Consider the following 12,490-nt stretch of genomic DNA (forward strand, 5'->3'; position numbering starts at 1 on the left):
CGCAGTATAGAAAAAATCCTGCAGCACACAGTGCGTAATGAGAGAAAAAAAACTTAGACCATGTTTTTGGATTAAAACAGTGACTTTGCACTGTATTTTCATAAGGTATTTATTGTTGTATTCTTGTTTTCCTGGTCTCATTTTATAGAATGGAAGACATATTATAGAAATTGAGATGATTTTGACTGGTTTTACAAAGAAAACTACCTTGAAATTGCACTCAAATTAGCTTAGAAATGTTCGATTTTTACCAAAGTTCAAAAGTAAACAAATCATGCTAAGTGTCCAATACACGTCAACTGGTGAGTCTAATAATCTTTCACAAGTGTGCTGATAATATTTATACCATTTCTACACCAATGCAGTAATCTGCATAGCAGTAAATCTTCTATTTTTTTGTGAGAATAAAAATTCAAAGCGGAAAGCAAAAGAATGTAAGAGAGGCATGGGGACATGACTAATGAAAAGAGGAAATGTTATTTTAGTGCCAGGAATGTCTTTCTTGTTTATTCTGGACCCTATTCGGAAAATGGCATTTTTTGAAATTTGTGTGAAATTGGCAAAATTGCTAAATTCTGACCACTGTATTGGATAGTTGAAATCGGTAAATGGGTGGTTTCTTGTACTTATTCGATAGAAAAAATGGAGTTCTAGCAAAATAGTTATAATTTTTGTCGACAAGTACACTGGAATTGGCCGAAAATAGGGCTCAAAGTGGGCAAAATCACTGATGTGTAAAAATCGTCGAGACCACTATGCAAGGGCATAATTCCGTAAGTTTTCCATCAAATTTCATACTTTTGGTGTCATTATGATTGGGAAAAGATTCTCTATCTTTTTATAAGAAAAAATATTTTTTTTTTTTTTAAATTTGGCTGACCCTGAGAACAAGTCTCTGAGAGGACCTGTCGACCCTGAAAGGGTTAAAAGACAAAGAAGGGAAGTAACCCCAGAGAGGGACTTGTTACCTAAAGTCCTTATGAAGGGGGATTCCCCTTCCAAACAATAACCCCAACTCCCTCTCTTCTCCTCCCTATCTTCCATAAGTCAACAAGAGTCTTCAATAAAGATATGTAATAATGATTTAATTTTTCATGTATATTTAATTTATTTAGTTGTCATTGTTTTGTGTTTGTAAAACTATACATAATCTTTAAAAAATGTATTTTTTGTTAATAATTTGGGTGTCTGGAACGGATTAATTGTATTTACATTAATTCTTATGGGAAATATTGCTTCAAATTTAGGCCGACCTTCTGGAATGGATTACGGCTGAAAAATGAGGTTCCACTGTATATATATTTCTGTTTCCAGGTTGTGAGATGATGATATGGCCTTTCAGATGATTCCCCCAAGGTTGTCATCGTCTCCGCCTCCCTTGGATTCACTTCCCACTGTGACTTGTCCAGAAGAGGAGGATGATGAAGAATTTGGGAACTTCTCAACTCATAATACTTCATTTGATATCACAGGTTAAGGATTAAAGGATTGAGAATTTTCTTTCTTTTCATAGTTTACAATGTGTAATTAGAGTTTTTGTTTGCTAAGTACAAAGAAAGCCACTATCTTGCCAGGGCATTTCGGGCAGACTAAACTTAATGCTTAACAGACTACTTAATACTAGGCATATATGTATATCATAGTTGGTTCGAATTGAACATTGTTTATTATATTTCAACAGAGGTAGTAGTGGTTAGTAAATACTGTGTTCTAAAAATTTTAGCATTCATTGATGCCCTTATGAATATATATTACAGTACTGATATTGCTATTTACAGAACAGTATAAAGTTTACAAATGCACGAGCATCATTATTTCATTTCTTTTGTACATGATTATCTTTTACAAATTTGTGAAAACCTCATTTTATTTTTGAAATATGGACATTTATTTTGTGATATTGCTTCATGTAGAAGCTAACTTCCAAATTTGAAGTTTATTATTTATTATATTCTAGGGAAAATGCACTTGACAAATGTTAATATTTTTTTTTTCATCAAACTGGTCATATCTCACCGAGGCAGGGTGACCTAAAAAGAAAAATGAAAGTTTCTCTTTTTAACTTTAATAATGTATACAGGAGAAGGGGTTACTAGCCCCTTGCTTCCAGTATTTTAGTCTTCTATTATGACACGCATGGCTTATGAAGGAAGAATTCTGTCCCACTGCCCCATGGAGATAAGAGGAAATAAACATGAACAAGAACTAGTAAGAAAGAAGAAAATCCAGAGGGGTGTGTATATATATACTTGTACGTATATGTGTAGTGTGACCTAAGTGTAAGCAGTGTAGCTCGATCGCTAGCGCACTCAGTTCACACACTGAGGTCCAGAGTTCAAATCTCCTCTGGTATGGTGGGAAAACATTAGGGATGTGTTTCCATAAGACACCTGCTGTCCCTGTTCACCCATCAGTATAAAATGGGTACCTGGGTGTTACTTGACTGGTGTGGGTCACATCATGGGACAAAACTGACCTAATTTGCTCGAAATGCTCAGCATAACAAGTGGCTTTCTATATACTGTAGTAGTATGTCATTGATGTCAACTAGGCCTGTGTACCTTGTACATGTACTTGTAGAAATAAGATTTTTTTTTTCTTCAACAAACCAGCCATATCCCACCAAGGCAGGGTGGCCCAAAAAGAAAAGCGAAAGTTTTTCATTTTTAAATTTAGTAATTTGTACAGGAGAAGGGGTTACTAGCCCCTTGCTCCCAGCATTTTAGTCGCCTCTTACAACACGCATGGCTTACGGAGGAAGAAAGAAATAAAGATGTGTATTATTATTATAGCAAAACGTACCTGAAACCTTGCATGTTTGAGACAAGGTGTCCTGTAGCTCAATCACTAGTGCACTCAGCTCACACACTGAGGTCTGGGGTTCAGTTTCCCAGTACGGCAGGAAATGTTAGGACGTCTTTCCTTAGGGCACCTGCTGTCCTTAGTAAAATGGATACCCGGGTGTTAGTCGACTGGTGTGGGTCACGTCCTGGGACAAAACTTGACGTAATTTGCCCAAGTTGCTCTGAATAACAAGGGGTTTTCTATATAGTAGTATGTCATTGATGTCAGCTAGGCCTGTATACCTTGTACATGTATGTACTAGTAGAAATAAAGATCATCATCTTTCAACAAACCGGCCGTATCCCACCAAGGCGGAGTGGCCCAAAAAGAAAAATGAAAGTTTTTCCTTTTAAATTTAGTAATATATATGTACAGGAGAAGGGCTTACTAGCCCCTTGCTCCTGGCATTTTAGTATCCTGTTACGACACGCATGGCTTATGAAGGAAGAATTCTATTCCACTTCCCCATGGAGATAAGAGAAAATAAACAAGAACAAGAACTAGTAGGTTGGTAGACAGCAACCATTCGGGCAGGTACTACTGACCAGATGAGTGTAAAAAGGAAGCCTGTATTTGCTTTACATGATGGTAGGATTGCTGGTGTCTTTTTTCTGTCTCATAAACATGCAAGATTTCAGGTATGTCTTGCTACTTACACTTAGGTCACACTACACATACATGTACACATTTATTTATACACACTCATCTGAGTTTTCTTTGATTTTATCTTAATAGTTCTTGTTCTTATTGCTTTTCCTTTCATATCCATGGGGAAGTGGAATAAGAATCTTTCCTCCATAAGCCATGCGTGTTGTAAAAGTCAACTAAAAGGCTGGGAACAATGGGCTAGTAACCACTTTTCCTGTATAGCCTACTAAAAAGAAAAAGAAGAAAGCCGTCAAAGTGGGATGTTTGGATGTGCGTGAATGTTGTGCAAATGATAAGAAAGATGGTTTTGGATGTTATGAGTGAGAAGAAGTTGGATGACCTGGCTTGAAGTGAAACAAAACTGAAGGGGGTGGGAGAGTTTCAGTGGGGAGAAATAAATGGGATTAGGTCAGGGGTTTCAAATAGTTAGAGCAAAAAGAGGAGTAGTAATAATGTTGAAGGGTAAGTTATTGCAAGAAAAGAGGGAATATAAATGTATAAATTCAAGGATTATGTGGAGTAAAATAAGGGTTGGATGTGAAAAGCAGGTTATAGTAAGTGTTTATGCACCTGGAGAAGAGAGAAGTGTAGAGGAAAAAAGAGAGATTTTGGGATATGTTGAGTGAGTGCATGGGGAGTTTCGAGCCAAGTGAGAGTACTTGTGGTTGGGGATCTCAGTGCTAAAGTGGGTAAAAATGTTGTGGAGGAAGTAGTAGGTAAATTTGGGGTGCCAGGGGTAAATGAAAATGGGGGGCCTTTAATTGAACTATGTGTAGAAAGAGGTTTGGTAATAAGTGATACATATTTTATGAAAAAGAGGATAAATAAGTATACAGGATATGATATAGCACATAATGAAAGTAGTTTGCTAGATTATGTTTTGGTGGATAAAAAGTTGATGGGTAGGCTTCAGGATGAACATGTTTATAGAGAAGCAACTGATATATCGGGTCATTATTTAGTTGTAGCTACAGTTAGAGTAAGAAATAGATGGGACAAAAGGAAAATGGTAACAACAAGTAAGAGAGAGGTGACAGTGTATAAACTAAAGGAGGGGAAGTTAGGGTGCAGTATAAGCAACTATTGGCAGAAATGTGGGATAGTGCAGTGGGGGGGTTGAAGAGGGTTGTAATAGTTTTAAAAATGAAGTATTAGAATGTGGGGCAGAAATTGTGGCTATAGGAGGGTGGGTGCATGAGGAAAGAGGAGTGATTGGCGGGCTGATGAAGTAAAGGGTGTGATAAAAGAGAAAAAGGTAGCTTATGAGAGGTTTTTACAAAACAGAAGTGTTATAAGAAGAGCAGAGTATTATGGAGAGTAAAAGAGAGGTGAAGAGAGTGGTGAGAGTGCAAAAGGAGAGCAGATGATAGAGTGGGAGACACACTGTCAAGAAATTTTGATGAAAATAAGAAAAAATTTTGAAGTGAGATAAACAAGTTAAGGAAGCCTAGGGAACGAATGGATTTGTCAGTTAAAAACAGAGTAGGGGAGTTAGTAGATGGGGAGCTGGAGGTATTGGGTAGATGGTGGGAATATTTTGAGGAAATTTTAAATGTCGATGAAGAAAGGGAGGCAGTAATTTCATGCACTGGCCAGGGAGGTATAACATCTTTTAGGAGTGAAGAACAGCAGAATGTGAGTGTGGGGGAGGTGCGTGAGGCATTATGTAGAATGAAAGGGGGTAAAGCAGCAGGAACTGAGGGGATCATGACAGAAGTGTTAAAAGCAGAGAGGGATATAATGTTGTAGTGGTTGGTATTTTTGTTTAATAAATGTATGAAAGAGGGGAAGGTACCCAGGGATTGGCAGAGAGCATGTATAGTTTCTTTATATAAAGGGAAGGAGGACAAAAGAGATTATAAAAATTATAGAGGAATAAGTTCAGTTAGTATACCAGGAAAAGTGTACGGTAGGGTTATTATTGAAAGAATTAGAGGTAAGTCAGAGAGTAGGATTGCGGATGAGCAAGGAGGATGTGTAGATCAAGCGATTACATTGAAGCATATATGTGAACAGTATTTAGATAAAGGTAGGGAAGTTTTCATTGCATTTATGGATTTAGAAAAGGCATATGATAGAGTTGACAGGGGAGCAATGTGGCAGATGTTGCAAGTACAGTGGTCCCTCAATTATCGTCCTTAATCCGTTCCTGGAAGTGGGACTGTTATCGAAATAGACGATTTTCGAATCAATTTTCCCCATAAGAAATAATGTAAATCCAATTAATTCATTCCAGACACCCAGAAGTATCAAAAACAATTTTTTTTTACCTAAAAGATAGATTTACATACACAAAAGAATGAGCATTCAACATGACAGTTACCTTTATTGAAGGCTGTTGTTGATGAATGGAAGACAGGGAGGAGGAGAGAGGGAAGAGAGGTTATTGTTTGGAAGGGGAATCCCCATCCATAGGGACTCTAGGTTACTTCAGGGGTCACTTCCCTAGCATAAATATAGATTTATATGCAGAAAAAAATGCCAAATAAATGTAAAGCACTAATAAAATGTATAAATGAACATTGGTAATAGGGGTAGTTGATGAGTGGAACGGTCTGCCTAGTAGGGTGATCGAAGCTAAAACATTGGGTAGTTTCAAATTTAGGTTGGATAAATACATGAGTGAGAGGGGTTGGATTTGAGTCGGACTTGCACCTGAGCTTATTGTTAGGTTAGACACATATGCAACAGTTAGACAACTTTATTCCGAAACGTTTCGCCTACACAGTAGGCTTCTTCAGTCGAATACAGAAAGTAGGCAGGAACAGTAGAGATGTGAAGACGATGTAATCGGTCCATCACCCTTAAAGTTGTAGAATTTGAAGTTGTCAGTCCCTCAGCCTCAAATTCTACGACTTTAAGGGTGATGGACTGATTACATCGTCTTCACATCTCTACTGTTCCTGCCTACTTTCTGTATTCGACTGAAGAAGCCTACTGTGTAGGTGAAACGTTTCGGAATAAAGTTGTCTAACTGTTGCATATGTGTCTAACCTAACAACATGTCGGTATTGTATACCATTTTGATGTTCACCTGAGCTTATTGCTTGGGTAGCATTTGTTCTGTTAGTGGGTTGGATTTGTGAAGGACCGGCCTAGTATTGGCCAACAGGCTTATTGCAGTGTTTCTCCTTTCTTATGTTCTAAAAGCTATGGCTTGGGTAGTTTCAAATTTAAGTTGGATAAATACATGAGTGAGAGGGATTGGATTTGAGTCGGACTTGCACCTGAGCTTATTGCATGGGTAGCATTTGTTCTGTTATTGGGTTGGATTTGTGAAGGACTTGCCTAGTATGGGCCAACAGGCCTGTTGCAGTGTTCCTACTTTCTTAAGTTCTTATGTTCTTATTTAACATCACACTTACCAGTAGGGTGATCGAGGCTAGGACCTTGGGTAGCTTTAAGAAGAGATTGGACAAATATATGAGTGGGAGGAGCCGAGTTTGATTTGTGTCGTTGGGTACGGGAGTAAATTCTTGGGTAGTTTTGGGTAGAGGTCATTTTGATAAGGACCTGCCTTGTATGGGCCAGTAGACCTGCAGTGTTCTTCCATTGTTATGTTCTTAGTGGGAAGGACTGTAAAGGACCTGCCTAGTATGGGCCAACAGGCCTACTGCAGTGTTCCTCCTTTCTTATGTTCTTATTGAAGACTTGTGTGAGGGAGGGATGGCAAGTTTATTGTTGGAGAATATGACACTAATTTTAACTCTATGGCTTATTTATCTATCACAATTCAACTAATATGGCATAATAAACAATATTAATAACATAGAAACATGGAATATACTCTAGAGTGAACAAAATAAGTCATTACGTATGTCACGAGAGGTGTTGTGTTGTTGTTGGGTATATAAGGGCCACTGAGAGTAAGCCGTCCATAATGGTGGTGAAGCAGCAGCTGAGGCGGCGGTGTTTTCTGTAGCCCTATATAACTCCAGCAACATTGGAGGATTGTAATAATGTTGGTAGAATTACCTACAATATGGAAAGTAAAAGGACACAAGCGCAACTAATGTGACATTTTGTTGTGGCAACGTTTCGCTCTCCAGGAGCTTTGTCAAGCCGATCGGCTTGACAAAGCTCCTGGAGAGCGAAACGTTGCCACAATAAAATGTCACATTAGTTGCACTTGTGTCCTTTTACTTTACCTAAACATTGGAGGAGTTGGTAGAATCGCTGAATCACTAAAGAAGGAACCCACTAACACCATCACTATGACCTTCTACCACTATTACAACTGTTACCTCCATCACTACTACCTTCTACCACCATCACTACCACCATCAACCACTATCACAACTGCTTCCACTCTACCACCACCACCACTACCTTTGTATTTTTCTACAAACTTTTTCATAAATTATGTGTTTCTCACATTCTTTACCAAAGGGCTGGCACTAGAAGCTTTTTTTGGAGCCATGGTAGCTTATTTAGCACTTGCAAACACTAAAATCAATGGAATATTATGAAATATTTCGTAGGAGCAAGTGAGGGGACCATTGCTCACTGGTAAACAATGGCACACTGGCTGGGAAGGCAGGCCCAGGCGGCTCAGAGCGTGAGTACGCATCCCGGACGAAGGACGATTAGCGAGTTAACGGACCATTTGCGAGCCAATGTTTAGATGAAATAATGGGACTATTTCCGAAATGGACGACTTTCAGGCTGGACGATTATTGAGGGACCACTGTATATGGAAAAGGTAGTAAGTTACTAAATGCTGTAAAGAGTTTTTATGAGGATAGTGAGGCTCAAGTTAGGATGTGTAGGAGAGAGGGAGATTACTTCCCAGTAAAAGTAGGTCTTAGACAAGGATGTGTAATGTCACCTTGGTTGTTTAATATATTTACAGATAGGGTTGTAATAGAAGTAAATACATGTACTAGGGTGTTGGGGAGAGGGGTGGGATTAAATTATGGGGAATCAAATACAAATGGGAGTTGACACAGTTACTTTTTGCTGATGATACTGTGCTTATAGGAGATTCTAAAGAAAAGTTGCAAAGGTTAGTGGACTAGTTTGGGAGGGTGTGTAAAGGTAGAAATTTGAAAGTGAACATAGATAAGAGTAAGGTGATGAGGGTATCAAATGATTTAGATAAAGAAGAATTGGATGTCACATTGGAGAGAGGGAGTATGGAAGAAGTGAATGTTTTCAGATATTTGGGAGTTGACTTGTCAGCAGATGGGTTTATATAAAGAAGGATAAGGTTAACCATAGAATTTATGAAGGAAAAAAGGTGAGTGGTGCGTTGAGGTGTCTTTCTAGACAAAAAAAAAAAAAAAATGTTATCCATGGAGGCAAAGAAGGGAATGTACGAAAGTATAGTGGTACCAACACACTTACGTGGGTGTGAAGCTTGGGTTGCAAATGCTGCAGCAAGGAGGTGGCTGGAGGCAGTGGAGATGTCCTGTCTAAGGGCAGTGTGTGGAGTAAACATGCAGAGAATTTGAAGTGTGGAAATTGGGAGGAGGTGTGGAGTTACTAGAAGTATTAGTCAGAGGGCTGAAGAGTGGTTGTTGAGGTGGTTTGGTCATTTAGAGAAAATGGATCAAAGTAGAATGACTTGGAGAGCGTATAAATCTGTAGGGGAAGGAAGGCGGGGTAGGGGTCATCCTTGAAAAGGTTGGAGGGAGGGGGTAAAGGAGGTTTTGTGGGCGAGGGACTTGGACTTCCAGCACGCATGTGTGAGCGTGATAGATAGGAGTAAATTGAGACAAATGGTTTTTGGGACGTGACGAGCTGTTGGAGTTTGAGCAGGGTAATATGTTGTGAAGGGATTCAGGGAAACCACTTAGCTGGACTTGAGTCTTGGAAATGGGAAGTACAATGCCTGCACTATAAAGAAAGGGTTTGGGATATTGGCAGTTTGGAGGGACTTCTGAACTGTTGTGTCTGAGCGCCTCTGCAAAGACAATGATTATGTATGAGTGAGGTGAAAGGGTTGAATGATGATGAAAGTATTTTCTTTTTGGGGATTTTCTTTTTGGGTCACCCTGCTTCGGTGGGAGGTGACAGATGTGTTAAAAAAAAAAAGAAAAAAGAAAAAGAACTATTAAGAATATAGAAGAACACCCAGAGGGGTGTATATATATATATATATATATATATATATATATATATATATATATATATATATATATATATATATATATATATATATAATTTTTTTTTTTTTTTTTTTTTTTTTTTTTTTTTTTTTTTTTTTTTTTTTTTTCTCTCAACAAACCGGCCGCATCCCACCGGGGCAGGGTGGCCCAAAAAGAAAAAGGAAAGTTTCTCTTTTCAAATTTAGTAATTCATACGGGAGAAGGGGTTACTAGCCCCTTGCTCCCAGCATTTTAGTCGCCTCTTACAACACGCATGGCTTACGGAGGAAGAATTCTGTTCGACTTCCCCATGGAGATGAGAGGAAATAAACAAGAACAAGAGCTAGAAAGAAAATAGCAGAAAACCCAGAGGGGTGTGTGTGTGTGTGTGTGTGTGTGTGTGTGTATATATATATATATATATTTTTTTTTTTTTTTTTTTTTTTAAAAAAGTCGGCCGTCTCCCACCGAGGCAGGGTGACCCAAAAAAGAAAGAAAATCCCCAAAAAAGAAAATACTTTCATCATCATTCAACACTTTCACCACACTCGCACATTATCACTGTTTTTGCAGAGGTGCTCAGAATACAACAGTCTAGAAGCATACACATATAAAGATACACAACATATCCCTCCAAACTGCCAATATCCCAAACCCCTCCTTTAAAGTGCAGGCATTGTACTTCCCATTTCCAGGACTCAAGTCCGACTATATGAAAATAACCGGTTTCCCTGAATCCCTTCACTAAATATTACCCTGCTCACACTCCAACAGATCGTCAGGTCCCAAGTACCATTCGTCTCCATTCACTCCTATCTAACACGCTCACGCACGCTTGCTGGAAGTCCAAGCCCCTTACCCACAAAACCTCCTTTACCCCCTCTCTCCAACCCTTTCGAGGACGACCCCTACCCCGCCTTCCTTCCCCTATAGATTTATATGCTTTCCATGTCATTCTACTGTGATCCATTCTCTCTAAATGACCAAACCACCTCAACAACCCCTCTTCTGCCCTCTGACTAATACTTTTATTAACTCCACACCTTCTCCTAATTTCCACACTCCGAATTTTCTGCATAATATTTACACCACACATTGCCCTTAAACAGGACATCTCCGCTGCCTCCAACCGTCTCCTCGCTGCTGCATTTACCACCCAAGCTTCACACCCATATAAGAGTGTTGGTACTACGATACTTTCATACATTCCCTTCTTTGCCTCCATAGATAACGTTTTTTGACTCCACATATACCTCAACGCACCACTCACCTTTTTTCCCTCATCAATTCTATGATTAACCTCATCCTTCATAAATCCATCCGCCGACACGTCAACTCCCAAGTATCTGAAAACATTCACTTCTTCCATACTCCTCCTCCCCAATTTGATATCCAATTTTTCTTTATCTAAATCATTTGACACCCTCATCACCTTACTCTTTTCTATGTTCACTTTCAACTTTCTACCTTTACACACATTCCCAAACTCATCCACTAACCTTAGCAATTTTTCTTTAGAATCTCCCATAAGCACAGTATCATCAGCAAAAAGTAACTGTGTCAATTCCCATTTTGAATTTGATTCCCCATAATTTAATCCCACCCCTCTCCCAAACACCCTAGCATTTACTTCCTTTACAACCCCATCTATAAATATATTAAACAACCATGGTGACATTACACATCCCTGTCTAAGACCTACTTTTACCGGGAAGTAGTCTCCCTCTCTTCTACACACCCTAACCTGAGCCTCACTATCCTCATAAAAACTCTTTACAGCATTTAATAACTTACCACCTATTCCATATACTTGCAACATCTGCCACATTGCTCCTCTATCCACTCTATCATATGCCTTTTCTAAATCCATAAATGCAATAAAAACTTCCCTATCTTTATCTAAATACTGTTCACATATATGCTTCAATGTAAACACCTGATCTACACATCCCCTACCCACTCTAAAACCTCCTTGCTCATCCGCAATCCTACATTCTGTCTTACCTCTAATTCTTTCAATTATAACCCTACCGTACACTTTTCCTGGTATACTCAGTAAGCTTATTCCTCTATAATTTTTACAGTCTCTTTTGTCCCCTTTCCCTTTATATAAAGGGACTATACATGCTCTCTGCCAATCCCTAGGTACCTTCCCCTCTTTCATACATTTATTAAACAAAAGTACCAACCACTCCAACACTATATCCCCCCCTGCTTTTAACATTTCTGTCATGATCCCATCAGTTCCAGCTGCTTTACCCCCTTTCATTTTACGTAATGCCTCACGTACCTCCCCCACACTTACATTCTGCTCTTCTTCACTCCTAAAAGATGGTATACCTCCCTGACCAGTGCATGAAATTACTGCCTCTGTTTCTTCCTTAACATTTAAAAGTTCCTCAAAATATTCTCGCCATCTACCCAATACCTCCATCTCCCCATCTACTAACTCCCCTACTCTGTTTTTAACTGACAAATCCATATTTTCCCTAGGCTTTCTTAACTTGTTTAACTCACTCCAAAATTTTTTCTTATTTTCATTAAAATTTCTTGACAGTGCCTCTCCCACTCTATCATCTGCTCTCCTTTTGCACTCTCTCACCACTCTCTTTACCTTTCTTTTACTCTCCATATACTCTGCTCTTCTTATACCACTTCTGCTTTGTAAAAACCTCTCATAAGCTACCTTTTTCTCTTTTATCACACCCTTTACTTCATCATTCCACCAATCACTCCTCTTTCCTCCTGCCCCCACCCTCCTATAACCACAAACTTCTGCCCCACATTCTAATACTGCATTTTTAAAACTATTCCAACCCTCTTCAACCCCCCCACTACTCATCTTTGCACTAGCCCACCTTTCTGCCAATAGTCGCTTATATCTCACCCGAACTTCCTCCTCCCTTAGT

At 39.0% G+C, this 12,490-nt stretch overlaps 1 protein-coding gene across 5 annotated transcripts in view; it reads left to right on the forward strand.

Annotated features, from left to right (window-relative positions):
• Afti (aftiphilin) overlaps positions 1–12,490 on the forward strand; it is a 223,700-nt gene that overhangs the window by 26,909 nt on the left and 184,301 nt on the right. For all 5 annotated transcript variants that reach the window (XM_070095388.1, XM_070095390.1, XM_070095392.1 and 2 more), the window contains exon 2: positions 1,315–1,472. In XM_070095388.1, the coding sequence (XP_069951489.1) occupies positions 1,331–1,472 (142 nt within the window). In that variant the 5' untranslated portion in view covers positions 1,315–1,330. The remainder of the gene's footprint in view (positions 1–1,314; positions 1,473–12,490) is intronic.

This window comes from Cherax quadricarinatus, chromosome 50 (assembly GCF_038502225.1).
Source record: "Cherax quadricarinatus isolate ZL_2023a chromosome 50, ASM3850222v1, whole genome shotgun sequence".
NCBI classification, from domain to species: Eukaryota; Metazoa; Arthropoda; class Malacostraca; order Decapoda; family Parastacidae; genus Cherax; species Cherax quadricarinatus.